The 23,635-nt window shown below is 42.0% G+C and overlaps 1 protein-coding gene across 5 annotated transcripts in view; it reads right to left on the bottom strand.

The window, feature by feature from the left end:
• IL15 (interleukin 15) overlaps window positions 1-23,635 on the bottom strand; it is a 78,982-nt gene that overhangs the window by 54,987 nt on the left and 360 nt on the right. Inside the window, exon 1 of one of the 5 annotated variants that reach the window (XM_050946663.1) lies at window positions 23,184-23,615. The exons of 2 other annotated variants lie outside the window; for them this stretch is intronic. In XM_050946663.1, coding sequence (XP_050802620.1) covers window positions 23,184-23,214 — 31 coding nt within the window. In that variant the 5' untranslated portion in view covers window positions 23,215-23,615. Of the gene's footprint in view, window positions 1-12,059; window positions 12,334-23,183; window positions 23,616-23,635 lie in introns of those variants that run through there. 2 more of the 5 variants (XM_050946664.1, XM_050946667.1) reach the window with 2 other exon arrangements.

The following is a 23,635-nucleotide window of genomic DNA, read 5'->3' as shown; positions in this document are numbered from 1 at the left end:
GACACTGGAACTTCAGAGAAAGGAGATTGTCTCTCCTGTGCTCTCACTGAACTCCTTGCTGGCACACAACCAGCATGGAGGAGAAGGACCTGGATACTGAGAGATGAGTGTAGGAATTGGGCAGGAGACTGAGACAGGAATTTGGGATGGGGAGGGAGAATGAGACAGGAACTGGCAGGGAGAGGAGGGCTGGGAAAAGAGGCTGGATGGATGGGATACGAAGAGAAGGGTGATCAGGCTTTGAGGGACAGAAGCAGCAGGGTTTATAACCACAAGAGCACTTCTTCTTTCCTGCAGTTTCCCTATTCAGGGTTGGGAAAACACTATAAAACTCTCCAAGACTCATGATTGTACACCTATCTGTCATGCAAATTGGTCTCTCTACAGTCCAGTGGTATCGAGTACATGTATCTTTTCTTGTGGCTGGCCAAGTCTCTGTTCCATATATCGGGATGGACTGAAGTACAGTATTATACACTCTGTAGTAACTTTATTGGCATATTTTTAATCACAGACAACTGCGGGTCAACTCCTTCCATTTGCACCAAGCAGCTTTGATATGATGCTGGGCATCACTCAGTAAGGCACCACTGTCAGCAACCACTGATCCTAGGTATTTAAATTCTTTCACTCTTCTAAGTTCTCTGCCTGTAACATCCTTTATTGTGGGTCCTCCTCCCTCAATTATGAAAGCCTCAATCCTATCAATATTCACCCTAAGTCCCACCTGCTCAAAACTGTGTTGCCACTGTTCAAATTTGGTTTGCAGAGTCTCACAAATTTTCCACACAAATCACTAAATCACCAGTGAACAGCATATTCCAAGGCTGCTCTCTTAGGATATTCTCACTTGTTACATCCATGACAACCACAAACAAAAAAGGCTATAGCTCCATTCAGTTTTGACTACGGTAGTCACTCTATCATACATATCCTGGACAAGATGGACATATGCTTCTGGCACACACCTCCATCACAAAACTCCACCAAACTACTTCTCTTGGTGTGTGATTGTACACCTTCTCCAAGACCAAACTCAGTTGCTGCCTCTTTTCTCTGAGCTTCTCCATGAGGATTCATAGACCAAATATAGCATCAAATATACTCCTTCCCAGCCTAAATCCGTATTGACCCTTCCAAATTTCAATTGTTCTATGCAGACGCTTTTCAGTAATCTTCTCCTATGCTTTCATAGTATTTGTTGTCAGCTTAATTTGGTGATAATGAGCACACAGTGTAATATCTTCTTTATGTTTAAAAATAGTCACCACAAAGCATTTATGCCATTTATCTGACGTTTTCTTTCTTAAGAATATCACTGAAGAGACTTGTAAACTACCTGACACCGTCCTTTCCCAATGACTTCAACAAATCCATTGGTACTTCATCATGCTCAGGTGCTTTCTCCTTTTCCATTTTCCTAAGTGCCTCTACAGCCTCTTCTTCCTGTATGCACTCTATCATGCCCCAATTCATTTTACATGTTCTTAATTCCTCCTTTGAATTCTCTTCACTCATTCAAATCACTCCAGACTTGGTTGAGTCACTCTTCATTTACAATATTCTATATTCATTTCTAATATGAGAAAACTCGTTCACACCCTTCATCATCGTGCCTTAGCAAGTTTGTAGATGGACTTTTCTCCCTCCCAGCCAGTTATACAGCTCATCACAGCTTAGCTTTAGCGGATCCCATTGGCCCGGAGCAGCAATCGGCCGGATCTGTGGACGGGGCAGGTAAACACACCGGCCCAGTCCACCAGGGGCTTTCCCTATACAAGCGACAACCCCTGTTTGAGAAACCCTGTTATTCAGTACCTCTCCTGCTGCCAAATGACTGACTTCCAAATATTGCTGCTTTTCACCAACTTCTTAATAAAAAAAATACTTAAGCTTTATCCTCTCATCCCCAATTTTACATTGGCACTTAATTTAATGACTGGAAGACTGAGACTGCTGCAAATGGCTTAAATGTAGTGTAAGCTACAGTCTGAATGAGCTCCGCCATCTATTGGTGAATTAGGGGAAAAGACCTCCAGACCAGACCATATTTGCACAGACACAACTACTTTGCCTAGATGATCAGCAGGCAGTCCTACTTTGCTGAAGTGATCAATTTTGACTGGTTTGGGGTTAAAAGTCACCTTAGTGTTGGATGAAGGGATACTGAAATGTTATCCTTATTGTATGAATAAAAAGGCAGCTGAACCGAATTTAATATGCCCTAATGGGGTGGGGTCCAACTAACGTTAACCTCACTCATCAAGTGACTGGGGGTAGGAGTGGAAGTGATGCCAAATCCAAGTGAAAGAAAGAGTGGGTGGGGATAGGTGTTCCTACCGGGTGCTGTAGACTCCTCTAAAGGAGTTCTAGATGCTATTTGATTCCCCTCTTCCAGTATTTAAAGACAGAGCTGATCTGACTCAATTGAGAGGCCTTATTTCTTCTCAGTGATCACTAGAACTGAAATCACTGATGAGCTAGCCTAGGAGGCTGAGCCTTAGAGCCGGTTTGGGGACGGTGTCATGGTGAAAAGCAATGTAGAGGAAGAAACACTGAGGTTCCCCATTAGCAGGTAAATCACAAAGACCTGGAATCACTAAGAACAGGGCTAAGTGGTGGAGCTTCAGCACATGGCATCGCAGCTAAAGGCAACAGCAAGCAGAAACAGCAGCGAGACTAGCGGGCAGCAACTGTGGCAGAGGCAGTAGCAGCAAGCAGCAACAGAAGCGGCAGCATCACTAGCAGGCAGTGGCAGAGGGGCCAGTGATTCCAGGGGACGACAGCAGCAGCGGCGGCAACAGCAGCAAGCAGCAGCAGTGATGGAGGCATTCTGGGATTTCGCTGACCTCAGACAACCAACCGTAAGTGACTTGCAGTGGAGGAGAAATGGAGGAGCGGTATGTTAAAGGGATTTTCATCCATCAGACTTTCACCTAGCAATGTTAGAAACTGAGGCAAAGGATGACTGCCCAAGATACTGTGGGGTGGATGTTTACTTATTTTTTGCTTACTTATGAATCTTGTGCTGGTATTTCCCCAAATTAATGTGCAGCACCCTCGCCTTTTAACAAGTTTACTTTTGTTATACATAGATTTAGTGCTTCTGAGTGGGGAAGTATTGCCTCTTAGAGGCACTTGGGGTGGTGGCTCGCTTTCCCAGATATCTGGGTGGGGTCTCAAGCTGGTTCTAGGTGGTTCTGAACCCCTAGATATTGAACCCAACCATTTTTGCTGCCTCCACTACCTGGCAGAAGGGTTACAGCAGAAACACTTGTGGAGCCCACATTTTCTAGATGCACATGGCTACAATGTGAAAGGGCCAAGCCGACCGCTACAATCCTTGACTGATTGGTGGGCAGGCAGAAAAGAGAGATGGCCCCAGAGCCCTGACTGATTAGAGGATGGGAGGGAAATCCCACCCTTAGCTACCTGTTGCCAGACTACCTCTCACGGGAGAGGACAGTAATGCCATGGCATAGAGGGAGCTCTGCCCTCCCCAAGTTGGGAGAGGCCACCTGGTTGGTGCTGGGCCAATTCGCTGGCACAGGGATGGGGCTGAAGAGAGCTTAGGTGAAAGCACATGCTGTTGCTGCTGCTTCTAGGAGACCTACATACAGCCTGAATCTAGAGTTAGAGGATCGGCTTCAGAAGCAGGCTAGGAGAATGGCCCAGACACTGCAGCCTTGACCAGCACAGTGATCATGGGGATGGACAACAGGCAACACAGCTAGATAAGTGAGGTTCTGGAAATAATCTGGAAACTGTCAGAACAAAACTGGGCTTTTTTCCCATTTTTTTCTAGAGGCTTGGTATGGAAAAATTGGGGGGAAATTGAAAAAAACTTTGTGAAATATTCTGTTTGCCAGAAGCTGGGAATGGGCGACAGGGGAGGGATCACTTGATGATGGCCTGTTCTGTTCATTCCTTCTGCGGCACCTGGCATTGGCCACTGTTGAGAGACAGGATACTGAGCTAGATGGACCTTTTGTCTGACCCAGTATAGCTGTTCTTATATTTCTTCTCAGAATGACCAGTGACAGAATTTTAGAGTAATGTTTAAAATGATATTTAAAAAGTGACAAAGAGTCCTGTGGCACCTTATAGACTAACAGACGTATTGGAGCACAAGCTTTCGTGGATGAATACCCACTTCATCTGATGCATGACATGCGGACGTATTGGAGCATAAGCTTTTGTGAGTGAATACCCACTTTGTCAGATGCAAGTGGGTATTCACCCATGAAAGCTTATGCTCCAATACGTCTGTTAGTCTATAAGGTGCCACAGGACTCTGTTGCTTTTTACAGATCCAGACTAACATGGCTACCCCTCTGATACTAAAATAATATTGTTACTGCTACACTCGAGTCCTTCAAAATGTTTTCTAATAACTAATATTTGAAATGAAGTTTATTTCAAAACTTACAGTATTAGGCAATTGTAATTCCTATATACTAGTAGGCCTATATACCATATATATCTATGTAACCCTCAGTCAGTAGAGAGCTGCAATTTTACTAGAGAACAGGACTGAGTCCAGAGGCCCTTCCTTGTGGCTTGCTGCCTGCTTGCCTCCAGTGACTTCTGTCCTGCAAGTGGTGTTTGGTGTGGAGACAATGTGAGAAGAACGGGACAAGCAGCTGCCACCCTGAAGCTGCTGTCCTCCTGACTAGCCCTGGGAAGCAGCCCATTCATCCAATAGACCTTATCTCTCTGCAATGGACTGGCAAGTTGACACCCTCTATCCAGCAGGGGAACCATTTGCTGCCTGCTTGCTTGTGCAGAGTCACTGGGGCAGATGATAAGAGTCGTGGAGAATCTTGAGGGGCTGGAATGGATCCTGCTCTGAGTCCCGACCCAGAGGTCCATCGGAGGAACCAACTGCCCTGGTGGGGAGGAGCTCTTGGTTTTTTTGTTTTTGTCTTCCTCAGACCATCTTCAACCATCTTCTAACGTATGGAAGTATTTCCATACTGAAAGTCATTCAGACAAAAAAGGTTGTGTATTTTGCAAATACTGCCAAATGAAACATGCATTTCCAAATGCTAACCAGGATGACCAAACCCATTTTTGCATGTATGAAATGTCCTGCAGACATTAAACTATCTTTCATGAGTGGAAATAAAGGTCAAAGAAGAACAGCATAAAGTAGATGACGCTGACAGTGGTTGCACTTGCAACAAATGTTTATGATCCTGCTTCTGTGACATCATCAGCTGGAAGTATTGTACACTCAAGTTCAGCCATCAGGAAAACAATAGGCATCTTAACCAGTCATAGCCAAAAAAACCTCCAAAATGACTTCATTTATAGACAAGATGACACCTGAATATCAACAAAAAAATTACCAAGTTCAGACACGAGTGATATAGGCTTCTGGTACTCCATTATCAGTCACTGAAAACAATTATTGCCAGGCAGCATTTAAACCATTAAGACCATCATACCAGTTACCCATTAGATATTCTTTGAGCAAGCCTTTTCTACAGCTATAATATGAACGTGTAATACAAAATTAATGGGGTTCTTTGACTAGCAGTACTTACAAATGGGTGGACAAATGTCTGAGAGGGAGGAATTATAACCTGAGGGGCAGTTCACATCTCATCACGGCACGTTTGGGACAAACCCAGGCCAGACTCACAGGAACAAAGGACAGCAACAAAGGATCCGTTGGACTCTGGAATGAATCCCCCCTCTTCCCTTGATCAGTTTGGGACTACGATGAGGTAATGCTCACCTCACTCTGAAGGGCCGGGGGGACAAAGCCAAGAGGGAAGAAAGAACATGATAAAAGGGAGAGACATTTGCCATGTTCTCTCTCTTCCACCTCAATTTACAGACACCATCGCCAAGTAACTGGCAACCAGCCAGCCTGTGGTGAGAAGCATCTAAGTTTGTAAGGGCACTGAAAGTGTTAAGATCAGATTAGAACGTGTTTTGCTTTTATTTCATTTGACCAAATCTGACTTGTTATGCTTTGACTTATAATTACTTAAAAATCTATCTTTTGTAGCTAATAAATTTGTTTATTCTACCTGAAGCAGTGCATTTAGTGTGGATTGTGTCAGAGATTCCCCTTGGGATAACAAGCCTGGTACATATCAATTTCTTTGTTAAATTAACGAACTCATATAAGCTTGCTGCATCCAGCAGGCATAACTGGACACTGCAGGACAGAGGTTCCTAGGGTTGTGTCTGGGACCAGAGATATTTGTTACAGTCATTCAGTTCCACAATCCAAGCAGCAGCTGGCCAAAAGTGCTCACTCACATAGCTGGGAGCAGCTTACATGCTAGAGGCTGTGCGGTGAACAGCCCAGGTGATGAACAAATGCTTGCCTGTGCTAAAGCATAACAACTAACACAGAATGCCTACAAACTTTCACTAAAAGAGTTATCAACATTCCCCCTAAAACTCAAAACAGTTTTCTTACCCCATGGCCTGATCACTGTGGCTGTGGTTTTTTTTTTTTTTAAATTTGTTTGTCTTCAGTTTAGATTTTAAAAAACATTAGAAAAGAAGAAAGAAAGTGGGCTGGAGAGGGGGGAAAGTGAAGGAGGGGGCGCTAACTCCTTATCTCTGTTTAAAAAAAAAAAGCTAACTTTTTTACATAAGCTAATTTTGTCTTGTGTTTTTTGTATAAATCCAAACTTTAAAAAACAAACAAACAATCTCATGTGTTTTAATAAAAAAAAAACATTAACAAAAATTTACACATGTAAACTCCCCTCAATTGCCAGTTTTCGTATTCTTAGCCAGTTCAGTTTTGGTACTTTAAAACTACTATTTTTAAACGGATGGGCTAGTATCTTAAGCCTTTTTCAGTTAACTAAACTTCTACAAATGTCCCTAAGAGTGGCCTTGTTTTGTTACAGCTTAGTCAATACTGCTTTTTCATGTTAAACTTTTAAAAAAACAAACGAACATACTTCAAATAGGCCTCACTGCATACAGAATATCCTTTAAAAGGGTCATGTTATGTTCCATCTCAGTCAATCCTGTATTTTCATGTTAAATGTTAAAAAAATGTTTATTTAATATAATGAAACACTGCATGTTTAGCAAGTGTTAAAAGTATGAGAGCGGAGTCAAGGGGAGGTGTTCTTCCGATAAGCTATCTCTGAGCTTCATACTGTCACAAAGTGATGTTTTTTGTCTTTTACAATCAGTAAATGGCATAAAATACTTTTTAGAACTTTCACAAAGTGTCTTTCAATGTAATCTCACCATCTGTTAAAACTTTAACAGTGTTAAATAAAAGTTAGAAAAGAAGTCTGTGTAAAACAACAAGCAAACTGAAGGGTTGACCCCTAGAGCATTGCTAAGGCAGACTATAGTGCATGGATTGCTGGCTAACCTAATTAGTCTTATCTGTTTTTAAAACATAGAGAAAGCCACAGCTCCAGCCTGTGATGTATTATTTTAATAAAATCTATGGACCCAAAACAAACACAGGAACTTGTACCTGTCTCAGCACATGGGATGCAAACATTTAGAAACAAAGACATTCTTATAATGCAACAGAAAAAAAAATCAAACAAATCTATAAGTTCTAAGAAAATGAAAGCTTAATATAACTTTTACATGGATTTGTTAAAAAGTGAGGAGGAAAATAAACTGCTCTCTGATCCACTGGATTACAGAATAAGGGGAATATAAACTAGCTGTTACTACGGTCCTGTAGTTTTAACTCAGGGGTGTTTCTGCATGCTCCTTTTTTATTGAAACACACCTGTAAAAATGTTAAATAAAGGGCTGTATCTTCATATAGGCTTGCCTTTCAGAGCGTTTATTCCTTTACAAAACTTAATATATCTTTCACTTGTATTTGTTAAAAAGTGGGGGAAGCAGCAGCCTTCTTATCTCTGATCCACTCCCTCACAGAAGCTGTTTTTGCTAACAGTGGCTTTGCAGCAAAAGCATGCTGCTTCAAATTGCCCTCACTAAAAAATGACCAATGTTAGTCTAAAACACAGGAGGAAAAACCTTTTTATCATTATAATTTACTTTTATAAACAGTTTATCCATGGTTTTAACCCTGGGATGGTTTCTGAATGCTAATTTTTTTATTGAAATGCATATGTAAAAGTGCTAAATGAAGGGTTGTTACTTCAAATAGGCTTGTCTTTTAAAGTGTTTATTCCTTTACAAAGGTTAATATAACTTTCACTTGTATTCGTTAAAATGTGGGGGAAGAAACAAACTTCTTCTCTATGATCCACCGGTTTCCAGAATAAGGGAATATAAAGTGTCTGTTACTAAACCTCTGGGATGTTTATGAATGCTCTTTTTTTAAAATTGAAACACGCCTGTAAAAATGTTAAATGAAGGAATGTGTCTTCATATAGGCTTGTCTTTTAAAGTGTTTATTCCTTTACAATGCTTACTATAACTTTTACCTCTATTGGTTAAAAAGTAGGGGAAGAAGCAATCTTATCTCTGATCCACTGGCTCACAGATGCTGCTTTTTGCTGCAGCTTCAAATTGTCCTCACTAAAGATGTAGGGAAAAGCTTTAGACCCTTTTTGTTAGTAAGGATTTGTGGGTTTAACCCTGGGGTGCTTCTGCATGCTCATTTTTTATTGAAACACATGTAAAAGCGTTAAGAGAAGGGATCTTTCTTCAGATAGGCTTGTCTTTCAAAGAGATCTTCTTTTCTAATCCACTAATTTAGAAAACCAATGTTAGAAAAAGCACAGGGGAAAACATTTTTTATTACTATAAATTACTTTGATAAATTGGTTGTCTGTGGTTTTAACCCTGGGGTATTTCTGCATGCTCATTTTTTATTAAAATATCTATAAATAAAGGGCTGTTTCTTCAAATAGGCTTGTCTTTTCAAGTGATTATAAAATAGAGCTTTATTCCTTTACAAAACTTGATATAACTTTTATTTGCTTTTGTTCAAGAGTTTGAAAAGAAACAAATGTCTTATCTCTATGTCCTGGGCATCTATCAGCCTTCTTTCTCTCTTATTCACTGGCTAACAAAGCTGTTTTTGCTGCAGCTTCAAATTGTCCTCACCAAAAGCATAGGGAAAACTTTTAAAAACTGTTTGTTACTAAGGGCTTATGGTTTTAACCTTTATTAAAGCATCTATGTAAAAGTACTACATAGCAGAAAAGATGCTTGGGGTCTGTTTTTTTTTAGATAAGGCAGTTAAAGGGTGGTAGGGAAGGGAGGGGAGGGGAGGGAGATGGCTCTTGTTTAAAAATCTTGGGACTACAGGATTGGTTCCAGAAAATGTATTCTATAATGCAGCTACAGAACAACATGATTGGTCTGACCCAAAGGCAGAGATAATTAGCCTGACAGGTTGTAAGCCTTGGGAGCTCTCTCTTTCCCCAGGAACAGTCACAAGGGTAAGATCTCTCTCGCTCGCTCTGATTCATCCATGCACTGCCTTTCTTTTCCCTTTTTCTTCCATTTTAATCTATCTTTATAAGTTTCTCTTTTATTTAACCTTTTTCAATGCTCTTTTCTTAACCTACCCTTATATTCAATATTTTAAATGGTTTCCTATTAACCTACCGTTATACTTTTTACCACGTGCTTACTAAACAGTCTCCACTTTATAAAATTCCATTTTTTCTGCCATGTGTTCTTTTTAACCTAACTTTGTATTTAATAAACATTTTAAATTTATTTCAGTTTTTTTATTCTTTAATAACCTGCCAAACTAGTCCTTTAAAATCTCTCCTTAATAAACCTAACCAAAAATCTTTCTTTTCTTTAATAACTTGCCTCTATTCTTTCAAACTAACCCATTTAAAAACAAAAATCTTTATTGTTCTTTAAGGTCTCTCATTCTATTCTTTAATAACATGCCAAACTAGGCCTTTAAAATCATTTCACCTTACTAAACCTAACCAAATAATTTTTCTTCTATTTAATAATCTTTCTTTCCTTTTGTCCTCTAAACCTAACCAAATCTTTCTCTCTTTTTTTTTAATCTTTAAGGCCTCTCTTTCTATTCTTTCAACCTTTTTCTCTAAGCAATCAACCAAACATATCAAAGCACAAGCACGCTGTGACGGTGCACCCCATAAAGCTTTATGGAAGTATATTTATGAATGTATATATGACATAACCGGAACATGTTTTATGCTACATATGCCATGTAACATATCTCTGTAAACATATCTCTGCCCAATCAAGAAACACATAACGAACAATGGATCTTGGAAGACTCCAATCCACATAAGAAGTCTACTTGAGGATGTTCAAAGTAGCATGTGAACCATGGCTGCTACCTGTAAGTTCTGAGTCATGCATGGACATGTGACTTGCCCATGTGACTCCAAAACTTCATCTTGTAGCTGGGATTCTACACAGGGGGAAGGAAGGGTGTCCACTCACAAGAGAAAGTCTATTTAAACCCCTGAGAGACCCCTCCATTTTGTCCTCAGCTGGCTGAAGAGATAGCCTCTCCACACCCAAGAATACATGAAAGAAACTGGAACAAAGGACACTAACTGCAGGGGGTGTGAATGATTGCTGGACCCAGACTAGAAGGAGACTAGTCTGTAAAAGGAAGCTTACTGGAACACCTCTGAGGGTGAGGTTTTATCTATATTCAGTTTTGTTACTGTATTAGACATAGACTTGCGTGTTTTGTTTTATTTTGCTTGGTAATTTACGTTGTTCTGCCTCTTACTACTTGGAACCACTTAAATCCTACTTTCTGTATTTAATAAAAACACTTTTTTACTTATTAATTAACCTAGAGTGTGTATTAATACCTGATACATCTCTCTCTATCAGTGCTATAGAGGGCAAACAATTTATGAGTTTACCCTGTATATGCTTTATACAGGGTAAAACCGATTTATTTGGCACTGGACACCATTGGGAGTTGGGTATCTGAGTGTTAAAGACAGGAACACTTCTTCAGTTGCTTTCAGTTAAGTTTGCAGCTTTGGGCATGTGGTTCAGACCCTGGGTCTGTGTTGGAGCAGACTGGCATGTCTGGCTCAACAAGACAGGGTGCTGGAGTCTCAAGCTGGCAGAGAAAGCAGGGACAGAAGTAGTCTTGGTACATCAGTTGGTAGCCCCAAGGGGGCTTTTGTGATCCAATCCATCACAGATGCAACATTCCCCCTATTCAAACATAAAAAATATTTTTTTTAAAAATGGCCGATGGCACCAAACTTCAACACTAATGGAAACAGGAATGGAGGGCGGAACGTAAGTCCAAAGTGGGGCATGGAAACCTTTTAAAAAAATACATGGTGATGAATACTATTGAGGCATATACTACTGAGAACAGACATACTACCGAGTATATTAGTGCAATATGTGAAGTACTAAAGAAGACTGGAAGTAGGAAAGTATTTGTTCTGATGACTGACAATGCCACTAATATGAAAGCAGCAAGGGACATTATAATGGAAAAATATCCACATAATACTGCAACAGGCTGTGCTTCCTATGGCCTAAACCTGCTTCTTCATGAAGGTTGGCATATTGGAAAATATCTTTGTAAGAGCAAAAGAAGTTATAAAATAAATTTAAACTACTCATATTGTAGCTGCAATCTTTAAGAATTGGATGAAAAGCATGATAAGAATAAAATGGTAATGCTGAAACTTTCTAGCAAAACAAAATGGAGAAGTGTGATGTCATTTGACAGTTTATTATAAACAAAAAATCTTTTCAAGAAACAGTGAGAACTGAGTGAAGTATTTAAAAGGATACAACACACTGTCAAATCTTCTGGGTTCACCTGCAGAACTCTCTGAAGATTCTACAGCCGATTGCTTCTGCAATCACTGTATCTGAATCAAAGTAATTTTGTCAGACATTCCTCAACTTATAGTAAAGATAAAGTTAACTGTTTTTGAGAATTTAAGTGCACCTCCACTCACAAGTCAGGAAGAAGTAAAAGTGAAGGACTTGATTTGTAACAAAATTCTTCCCGTCTGTGAAATAAATAAACGCTGTTGCAAACTTCTTGGATCAAAAGTAGCAATGTTAATGATGATAGTATTGTTACAGCATTTGACTGTATTCTTAAACAAGCAACACACTTAGACCAGATGTTGGAAAAGTACTTTTCAAATGTTGCAGAATCTCTTCAGGTATTTGGTCCAGGAGTGCAGTCTGGGAATCTGCCAAGCATATTACTCCTACAACATGATGGCAAGGCCTTTGTACAAACAATCTTTGATTCCTCTTGCTTCTCGTTTACTTTAGATTCTTCCATCTTCTACAGCATGTGAAAGAAACAGGTCAACGTATGGAAATATACAAACACAATCACAGCTAATGTGAAAACGTTGAGAAGCCTATTTCAATTTGGACAAATCTTCAGTTTAATGAAGAGTCCAGAATCAGAAGTTGTGGATCTTTCAGACAAACGGATTTTGATTAGAGAAATCACAAGGAAAAACTTGAGCTATGCTAACATTTACAAGATTATATTAGTAACCAAGCTGTTTAAGTATTAGTATAATTGTTACTTATAGGATGGCTTGCTTTGCCTACTATCATGACACTTACTCAATATATGATGGGTTTCAGAGTAGCAGCCATGTTAGTCTGTATCCGCAAAAAGAACAGGAGTACTTGTGGCATCTTAGAGACTAACAAATTTATTTGAGCATAAGCTTTCGTGGGCTACAGCCCACTTCATCGGATGCATGAAGTGGAAAATACAGTAGGAAGATATATATATACATACACAGAGAACATGAAACAATGGGTGTTACCATACACACTATAAGGAGAGTGATCAGTTAAGATGAGCTATTATCAGCAGGAGAGAAAAAGAACTGTTTGTAGTGGTAATCAAAATGGCCCATTTCCAGCAATTGACAAGAAGATGTGAGGAACTGGGCGGGAGGGGAGGAATAAGCATAGGGAAATAGTTTTACTTTGTGTAATGGCCCATCCACTCCCAGTCTTTATTTAAGCCTAATTTAATGGTGTCCAATTTGCAAATTAATTATAATTCAGCAGTCTCTCATTGGAGTCTGTTTTTGAAGTTTTTTTGTTGTAATATTGTGACTTTTAGGTAGGTAATCGAGTGGCCAGTGAGATTGAAGTGTTCTCCAACTGGTTTTTGAATGTTATAATTCTTGACGTCTGATTTGTGTCGATTTATTCTTTTACATAGAGACTGCCCGGTCTGGCCAAAGTACCTGGTAGAGAGGAATTACCGGCACATGATGGCATATACCACACTGGTAGATGTGCAGGTAAACGAGCCTCTGATAGTGTGGCTGATGTGATTAGGTCCTATGATGGTATCTCTTGAATAGATATGTGGACAGAGTTGGCAATGGGCTTTGTTGCAAGGATAGGTTCCTGGGTTAGTGTTTTTGTTGTGTGGCGTGTGGTTGCTGGTGAGTATTTGCTTCAGGTTTGGGGGCTGTCTGTAAGCAAGGACTGGCCTGTCTCCCAAGATCTGTGAGAGTGATGGATTGTCCTTCAGGATAGGTTGTAGATCCATGATGATGCGCTGGAGAGGTTTTAGTTGGGGGCTGAAGGTGATGGCTAGTGGCATTCTGTTACTTTGTTTGTTGGGCCTGTCCTGTAGTAGGTGACTTCTGGCTACTCTTCTGGCTCTGTCAATCTGTTTCTTCACTTCAGCAGGTGGGTATTGTAGTTGTAAGAATGCTTGATAGAGATCTTGTAGGTGTTTGTCTCTGTCTGAGGAACTGGAGCAAATGCGATTGTATCATAGAGCTTGGCTGTAGACAATGGATCGAGTGGTGTGGTCTTGATGAAAGCTGGAGGCATGTAGGTAACTATAGCAGTCAGTAGGTTTCCGGTATAGGGTGATGTTTATGTGGCCATCATGTGGAATGATCCAGGCTGAGGTTGATGGTGGGGTGGAAATTGTTGAAATCATGGTGGAATTCCTCAAGGGCTTCTTTTCCATGCGACCAGATGAAGATGTCATCAATGTAGTGCAAGTAGAGTAGGGGTGTCAGAGGATGAGAGCTGAAGGAGTGTTGTTCTAAGTCAGCCATGAAAATGTTTGCATACTGTGGGGCCATGCGGGTACCCATAGCAATGCCACTGATCTGAAGATACACATTGTGGCTAAATGTGAAATAGTTATGGACAAGGACAAAGTTACAAGGTTCAGCCACCAGGTTTGCCGTGACATTATCGAGGATAATGTTCCTGATGGCTTGTAGTCCATCTTTGTGTGGAATGTTGGTATAGAGGGCTTCTACATCCATAGTGGCCAGGATGGTGTTTTCTGGAAGATCACTGATGGATTGTAGTTTCCTCAGGAAGTCAGCGGTGTCTCAAAGATAGGTAGGAGTGCTGGTAGCACAGGGCCTGAGGAGTCAGTCTACATAGCCAGACAATCCTGCTGTCAGAGTGCCAATGCCCAAGATGATGGGGCATCCAGGATTTCCAGGTTTATGGATCTTGGGTAGCAGATAGAATACCTCTGCTCAGGATTCTAGGGGTGTGTCTGTGCAGATTTGCTCTTCTGCTTTTTCAAGGAGCTTCTTGAGTAGATGGTATCAGAGGGTAATGGCTTGTAGAATGTGGTGTTGGAGAGCTGCCTGGCAGCCTCTTGTTCATATTCCGACCTATTCATGATGACAACAGCACCTCCTTTGTCAGCCTTTTTTATTGAGATGTCAAGAGTTGTTTCTGAGGTTCTGGATGGCACTGTATTTTGCACGGCTGAGGTTATGGGGCAAGCGATGCTGTTTTTCCACAATTTCAGCCCGTGCACGTCGGCGGAAGCACTCTATGTAGAAGTCCAGTTTGTTGTTTTGACCTTCAGAAGGCGTGCACCCAGAATCCTGTTTGTAGTGTTGGTAGGAAGCTTTCTGTGGGTTAGTATGTTGTTCAGAGGTTTTTTGGAAATATTCCTTGAGTCAGAGATGTCAAAAATAGGATCCTAGGTCACCACCATCGATATAGGATGATAATGCATTATTAAAGAGTCTGATGTTTACTTTAAAGTTTGGATATACACCCAACTTCACTGTTGGTCCTTACTATTGTCCTGTGTTAACTACATTATAATGAACATGCATAAGGATGGTCTTTTCCTGAGCTTTTTCTGTAGAGGCAAGAGTTTCCTCTGAATCTGCATTGGAACATCAGGTCTCTATGTACATACTATTTCAGAGTTCTACAGAGATAGCCTTCCTTTTTGTGTATCAGTCAACAATATTGATACTTTCTACTCTCAACATTTTTTCCTATTTTAGAGAGGCATCAACAGGGGGAAAAATACATTTAAGTACCTTAGGATGCAGCTCCATCTCTACTATATACTAGATATATTTGTCATTATTCGAAGTAAGGAATTTATACTTATTTCATAAATATACCTAGCAGTACTTTCTATATGTTAACTAACTTATAAATAATACATCTGATTCTTAAAGAAGTAAATTAAGGTTAGTTTTGTACAAGTAACTATGGCAGATATTCTCCTTTCTTCTGGAAAAAAAACAAAACTCCCCCCCATGCCTTCAAACTTTCTGGAAATTTTACATCTCTAAACACAGCAGAAACTGGGACTCATGGCTCCAAGCACAAACCACAAACCTGGTTTTGGAATTATGAGACTAGGACCAAAGCAGGGGAGGGGTTCTGTTAATAGAGTTAGAGTGTATTAATCTGTGATTACGTGTTGGTGACTCATGATATCGTAATATTGCTGTGGTTGGGAGATGTGTGGCTCCTCATAGGGACCCTGAATAGTTCCTTGTACTAGCTGAGTTTTTGTCTCTGCTCAGATAAGTGGTTTACATTTGAGTGTGGCATCTATTTCTCAAGTTAATTCCTACCTCCTCAAAGGTTGTAGAAGGGAACCAAAGGGCTTGGGTCTAGTGGGAGTTAAGCAGGGTTCTCTCAGGCACATAGCTCAGGATTTGGGATCCACTTAAACATCTTGTGTTTCCACTGCACTCTGCACTCAATATCTCCTCAATGTACCCCTTCACCAAATATTCTTCCTGTCAGAATAGATGAGCATGCTTATATTCATAGCACGGCACATGCTTTCCTTTCTGCCAAACAAATCAATTTTCCTGTTCTTCACAGCCAGTGTTTTCACCCTCATCACTAATTGTGATAGGTCTCCTGCCTTGGCATTAGCCACATGTTGGACAAGTTAGTCAAAGTCCAAATATGTCTCTTCACAAATAGCATTATCTATGCTAGTGGAACATTAATCTAATCAAAGTTAGTAGGTGCAAAATTTGACCAATCTTAGATGTCAATCTGTTCTAAGAGATCTGATGGAATGCTGTCATACAAAGGAGGCTGCATAGCTAATTTTATTGATAAAATGTATTGTTTGAGACTCTACAATAAGTTAGTGCACATTCTCTCTGTAGTGAAAGGCTCACATGTGAGTTTAACTTTTCCTCACACATAATCATCTATTCTTGTGAAATGTCAGCATACTGAAATATCTAAAAATTCTATTCCGTAAAGTTTCCTAGATTTTTGAACGTTCCAGTGCCGAGTTACTTACAGTTGTTTGGCGGCCAAATAACTAATATTTTCTAGAAGTCTGAGTCTATGCTTAATGTCAACCAGTGACTTAGCTGGAGTAAAATGTGATAAACAGCCCCTTTTATTTAAGGCCACATCTGGCTGACCTTTTAGAATTGTATGTCATATAAAAGCTTAGAAAATTGTCATTTTGCAATCAGTTTTGCACCTAATTTGAGCAGCCATTCATTCCTTCCTTAATGCTGCTGAAAATATGCTGACCTCTTAATTTCCACATTTTGTAATGTAGCAATTGAGTGCCCTGTTTCTGATGACCACCTCACTGTTGGTGCAGCCATCCATCTAGGAAATCCATGTGTTGTGCAGAGAACAGAAACAGAATCATTCCAGTCCAGAAAGCCTAGTAGGCAGAAAGGGAGAGAAATGAACTGCAGGTCCAGCAAAGTGCCCAGCCCCAGGCAGGAAAGAAATGCATCTGGGGCACTGTTTCCAAATTAAAAGTGCCAGTCCTGAAAACACATGCTTCACTTTAACCACGTGAGTAGTCCCACTGACTTCATGGACTAGGCAGATGTTTACAGTGATGTATATGCTTAAGGGGCTGCAGGACTACATGAGACTACATGAGGGAGTTTGGGTACAGGAGGAGATGAGGGCTCTGGGAGGGAGTTTGAATGCAGGAGAGAGCTCCAGGCTGGGGTAGGGGGTTGGGGTGCAGGAGAAGGTGCAGAGTGCAGGCTCCAGCTACTACATGAGACATGCCTTAAATTTTTGGCAGAAATGTCTTTCATCTCACATTAATTTTTTTCAACTCTACAACCTTGTCCTCGATGCTGTCGAAAGGGGTGCTTTCCTTGTAGCATATAATTATTTCTTCACTTGCATATGAATAGTGCTTGTAGAATTTGTTGGACTCAGGTTGTTGTTGTTGAGGCATATGAAGACAGTAGAAGGAGAATGCCTACAAGTCAAGACCCCTGTTTCTTCTGACTCAGCCACAAGAACTTATTGTTTATTTTTACTATTCTGCTGCCAGCCGGGTTGAAATAGTAGTGAGGCAATGGCCCTGGAGCTAGAGGTCTTAACAAGAGGAGCTTTCTGCTTGTTTGTAAACACAATGTGGAGGATATTGGCCTAAGAGATGTTGTTAGCCATATAAACCATTCATTATAACACATTCATATTTCTCAATTGTATTTTGCAAATCAGTAATTCTCAAATCTGCTGCTGAAATTTTTGAAATCATCATTTCCGTATTCTTATCAATTCTAGCTAAGGCTTACTGCATCAGTTTTCAACATCAGTGAATGGTTTCATATGTTATGGCAGAGCATATGCTTCCATTCTCTGAAATCTCCTAAAGTCAGCTGGCTTGTGCAAGAAATTAGGAAGGCAGCCACAGGGCCTGGGTCCAACTCTGATGAGTTTTAAATAAGACTCATTATGCCTAGCAGGAAAAATGATGATTTTTATAGATGGAGTCATCATACCAAGTGGAGAAACTATGGCTCAGTTAACAGAGACTAACCAAATATATCACTGGATAGAAAAACAAGAAGCAGAACTGCCCAACCATATATAGATATATATATATTTAGCTCTGCACACTAAAATATCCTTGTTAGTATGAGTTAGTGTAACATTATTTTCCTTCTTTTGTATTATTATGATTTGCAATGACATCGTCCTTGGTCTCTGTAGACACTGTGCATCAGAATTTTATTTGTTGTTAAATTAAGCCTCTTTTTGCTCTCAGCTGTTGCATGTCTCATCTATTTTTGTAAGCAAGCAGTCTGCTGAAATTCACAAGAGCAGAATCTTTTTTTTAAATAAACAAATAATACGTTCATTATTTTACAAAGTAAACAAACAGGCACAATCCCAGTATTGCCAGCCTCGAATGTTAAACAATCATGAGCATGACCCCCATCCACCCACCAAAATGAAATGATTTTTAATGTATTTTGGTCTGTCTTGATTTTTGACCTCTTCCTGCCAGGGATTCCCGTGGGGTGGGGGGCAAGTGGAGCAACTTGCCCTTGCCCCGGGCCCGCAGGGGCCCCGCGAGCCTTGGCCCGGCGGCAGTCGGCGTCTTCGGCGGCATTTCAGCGCGGGGTGGGCCTTCAGTGCTGCCAAAGACACGGAGTGACTGAAGGGCCTCCCGCTGCCAAAATGCCACCGAAGATCCGGACCGCCGTCAGGTGAGTACAAGTGCCGCAGCTCCCCTGCTTTGCCCCAGGGCCCCTGAATCCTCTGGGCAGCCCTGCTTCCTGTCCATCCCCATTGTGCCTATGTGACAATTAGCATTGCCAATGCTCCCAAAAATATTTAGCATTTGGTCCCTGTTGCAGGAGTTCTCACCCCCACTTCTGCCTTGCTGCCTCATCCCTGCCCCTCCTGCAGCTCCTAGGAAGCTTCTTCTCACTCTCCTAGGCCTGAGGTGAGCTGCGGTAGGGTCCCTCTTCTCCCCTTTCTGTCCCTTCCCAGGTCTGTTGTTGCAAGGCAGGAGAGTTGAGAAGCAGAGGAACTGCCTCACTGATCACAAAAGAAGATGGGCGGGGGGAGCCGTGCCATTCTGAGCTGTTGGGCTTTTTATGCTCCCTGTTTTTCTCCCCTCTCCTTCTGTGAAAATGGTAGTGAGGGCCGGGGAGAGTCCTGCTGCTTCCTGCAGCATGCCTGCAGAGCCACTCTTCCCCCTGAGGCAGGGCAGTGGGGAAAGCAGCCCATCAGATGGTGGTTTCCCTAAGGCAGAGTTGAAATTCATGGGAAGGCTGGAGCTTCTCCCATCACTACTAGCAGGACCAGCTCAGGCTTTTTTGCCGCCCCAAGTGGCAAAGGGGGGAAAAAATGCCGCAATCAGTGGCAGCTCAATGCGCCACTTCATTCCTCGGCAGCAATTCGGTGGGTCTTTCACTCCGAGAGGGACTGAGGGACCCACCACCAAATTGCCGCCGAAAACCTGGACATGCCACCCCTTCCCATTGGCTGCCCCAAGCATCTGCTTCGTTCGCTGGTGCCTGGAGCCTGACTAGTAGATTGGCTGTGGCCCCAGCCAAAATCACAAGAGTTAACAACCCTGGTTCTGCCTTGCCAACTATTGCCCCCCTGAAATCTAAACACCCATATTCCCTACATAGTGTCTCTGAGAAGCAGTAATTTAGATGCATTTTGCTACACAAGTTCAACTAGCATTGCCAGCCCTCCTGATTTCTGACCCTATCTCCCAGAGGCTACTGAAACCAGACTGGGAGATTTTAGGCACTGACACTTCGGCATCGCAGTGGGGCTAAGGCAGGTTCCCTACCTGCCCTGGCTTCGCACCACTTCCGAAAGTGGCTTGCAGCTCCTGGGGGAGGAGAGAGAGGCAGGTGGCTCTGCACTCTGCCTCCCCCGCAGCTCCGACTCGGCAACTCCCATTGGCCAGGAACTGCAGCCAATTAGATGTGGGCAGCATGTGGAGCTCCCTGCTCCGCCCCCAAGGGCTGCAGGGAAGGGCCAGCCACTTCTGGGAGCAGTGTGAGGCCAGGGCAGGCAGGGAGTCCGCCTTACCCCGCTGCGCCACTGACCATAAGCCACCCAAGGTAAGCACCTCCCAGCTGGAACCTGCACTCTGCACCTTCTCCTGAACCCCAACCCCCTCCCCAGCCTGGAGCCCTCTCCTGCATTCAAACTCCCTCCCAGAACACTCATCCCCTCCTGCACCCAAACTCCCTGGCAGAGCCCTCACCCTCCACTGCACCTCAACCCCCTGCCCCAGCCGTGAGTATCCTTCAGCACTCAAACTCTCTGTCAGAGCTTGCACCCTGCAACCCCTCCTACATCCCAAACCCTTGACCCAGGCTCAGCCCGGAGCCCTCTCCCACACTCTAAACCCCTCAGCCCCACCTCCCAACCCAGAGCCCACACCCCCTGCCCCAGCCCAGTGAAAGTGAGGGAGGGTGGGGGAGAGCGAACAACTGGGCAGGGGATGGATTGAGTGGGGGAGGCCTTGGAAGGGGAGGGGCAGGGGTAGGACCTCGGGGAAAAGGGGTGTCATAACCTAATCCCAGATTTGGACCTTAGCGTCCAAAATATGGGGGTTAGCATGAAAACCTCCAAGCTTAGTTACCAGCATGGACCTGGTAAAGCTGCCACCACCCAAAAAATTAGAGTGTTTTGGGGCACTCTGGTCCCCCCCCAAAAACCTTCCCTGGGGGACCCCAAGACCCAAATTCCTTGAGTCTCACAACAAAGGGGAATAAACCATTTCCCTTCGCCCCCCTCCAGGTGTTCCCTCCCTATTTCCAGTCCTGGAAACAGAAGTACTTCCCTCTTCATCCAGAGGGCATGCAAAGTCAGGCTAGTAAATCTAACACACACAGATTTCCCCCTGACTTCTTCCTCCCACCAATTCCCTGGTGAGTACAGACTCAATTCCCTGGAGTTCCCCACTAAAGAAAAACTCCAACAGGTCTTAAAAAGAAAGCTTTATGTAAAAAGAAAGAAAAATACATTAAAATGATCTCTCTGTATTAAGGTAACAAATACAGGGTTAATTGCTTAAAGAAATATGAATAAACAGCCTTATTCAAAAGAATACAATTTAACACATTCCAGCAACTATACCATGTAAATACAAAAAAAAAAAAACAACAACAACCCTTATTGTTTTATGATCTCTGTACTCACAACTTGGAAACAGAAGATTAGAAAGCAGGAAACAGAAATCTTCTCATAGCCGAGAGAGAGACAGGCCGAAACCCAAAGAACAAAAGACTCAGACACAAACTTCCCTCCACCCAGATTTGAAAAGTCTTGTTTCCTGATTGGTCCTCTGGTCCGGTGTTTCAGGTTTCTTCTTTCTAGGTGTAAGAGACATTAACCCTTAGCTAACTGTTTATGACAGGGGGGCAGAGGGCGGGGCAATGGTGCTTGGTTTTTTGTGATTAGACAGTTGGCAACCCTAAGTTCCACAAGACAATATCCCATGTGGGAGGGAGCTTTTCCTTGGCTCCCATTCTCCGCTGCCACAATACCCAGGCTGCATGAAGCTGAGCTCCATAATTATAAGCAAAGAAGCACTAGAGATAGCTGAAATTGAGAAAAAGAAAATGCTGCAGCATAGCCAGGCTTCTGTTCAGCACAGCTCCTACTTCCTTTTCCATGGTTTCATTCTCCATACCATATAGAAGAGGGGAGCAGTCAACACTTACAGAACAAATTGAAGACTTATAACTGTTTAAGATGTTGTGGTGGCAGAGTTCTAAAGTTTGGCATAAAATTAATTGCTGTGCAGCTTCAAGATTTGCTTACATATCTTCTCACAAAGCCAGCTGTCAATTGAAGAGGGAGGACACGTCTCAGAGGCAAAGTTATTTACAATACACTGCTACACCAAGTCTGACCATTTTATGTCCAATACTTCAGAGCAATGCTAGTGAACTTCAGATTGCAACTCGTCAGTTGCACAGTGCAGATCATAGCTTGTTGGGATTCAGATGGGATTTTCTATCAGTTTATCCCACAAAGCATGAGATTTGCTTCCATTTATTATTTTAGTTTGCATAGTTAAAATGTCATTAATAGTCCTATAAATTGCCCCAACTATTTTAAAATTTAGCCAAAACATTTGTCTCAACAACCTCTCAAGGGCGTGAATTCCATGGGTGAACTTTACTGCTATGTAAAGAATGTTTCCTTATATTAAATTCTAATTTATACTATAATATCGAGCGCCTCTTTATTTTAGGTCACAATGAAAAGGAATCACTTTTATATTTATTTCACCTGTCCTGCAGGAGGGAATAAATGGATGTGTAAATACAGGGAAACATGTAAATAATGGCCAAAGGGACTGCCACATTGCTGATCATTTGACAGGTATTCACATAAAATAAGCAGATTATTATAACAAGGAACTACTAGCATGTTCCACTATATTTGACATTGTAATCCATATTAGAATATATCTTAAAAGAACCAGGCATAGATATACAGGCTGGACACAGAAGAAGAGATCCCCTCAAAGACATTGCCTGGGCACAATATGGTGAATTTCCTTGCTTTTGTGGATTTTATCCAAGTAATTTTGCAGGCATAAAAAAGGTGAGCCATGCCACTTGACTATCTTTAAACGGAAAATACAACAGTCATTTTTTTAAAGAGCAGAAATACTAACGCATTTGCCCTATCAAGCATATTGGCCAGTTAAGAGCGAAGTCCTAACATTGGAATCTGCTACATGCCCCAGCATCCTTTACTTCAATAGGACTTCATCTAGGTTGTAGGGTCCTATGTTAATACATCTTGATGTTTAATTACACCTTCTCATTAAACTATTTCATGACCCATCAATTAAAAAACTGCACACTTCTGCCTCTATTTAACCTATCATTATTAAAAGTAGATCCGGAGACTACTGGAACTTTCTTCTCTTCCTCTCACAATGTTTATGTATTTTGCACTGTTTTCTGTATAATTACATTCAATGACTACAGTTGATTTTCCCTGTTTGCATAACTTTCACAAAGCAGCAAGGGAGAGAATTTGTTTTAATAGTGACTGCGAGATTATAAAACACTGGTGGAGCAATCAGAGGCAGATGTAGGACTGGAAACTACTGATTAGATACACCTAAAAGTTAAGCAGAACACAGTCCTCCTTTCACTAACATTAAGATATAATCATATAAAAACAAATAAGAAACATACGCCCGATGAACGTTGCTAAACTAAAGTTTGTAAAATACTCACAAGTCTGGGAACGTGTCTGCAGAGAAAGCATCAGTGGAGAGCTGCCACCAATGACAGCAAATCACATTCTCCCCACAGCCCGCCCAGTCCGGTTTTACTTTCGGTTGTTACGACACGAATGAAGACTAGTTAAGCCTCAGCAGGGGTCAGTTGCTCGAGCTGTGACTGAGACTGAAGCTAATCCAGGAAATACTGCCAGGAATTCTTCCTTCTACGCACCGTCACGCTGTTAGGTTTGCAAAGAAAAGAAAACTACGGCGAGGCGGGAATGCCAGGGACCTGCAGGCTGCGGGGGTTAACAACCCACTCGGCGTCCTGCGCTGTCACTGCTATACACCCAGCTGTTTATCAGCCCATAAAGGGGAAGGAAAAGGTGCAACCCCCCTCCCCCCTGCACAGGCAAATTGTGTCCCTTCCCGGTAAGAGCGCTGCACGGGGCTCCTGGGAATGCC

This window comes from Gopherus flavomarginatus, chromosome 3, assembly GCF_025201925.1.
Source record: "Gopherus flavomarginatus isolate rGopFla2 chromosome 3, rGopFla2.mat.asm, whole genome shotgun sequence".
NCBI classification, from domain to species: Eukaryota; Metazoa; Chordata; order Testudines; family Testudinidae; genus Gopherus; species Gopherus flavomarginatus.
The sequence above is the reverse complement of the archived record's forward strand: the minus strand, read 5'-3'. Positions and strand labels throughout refer to the sequence as shown.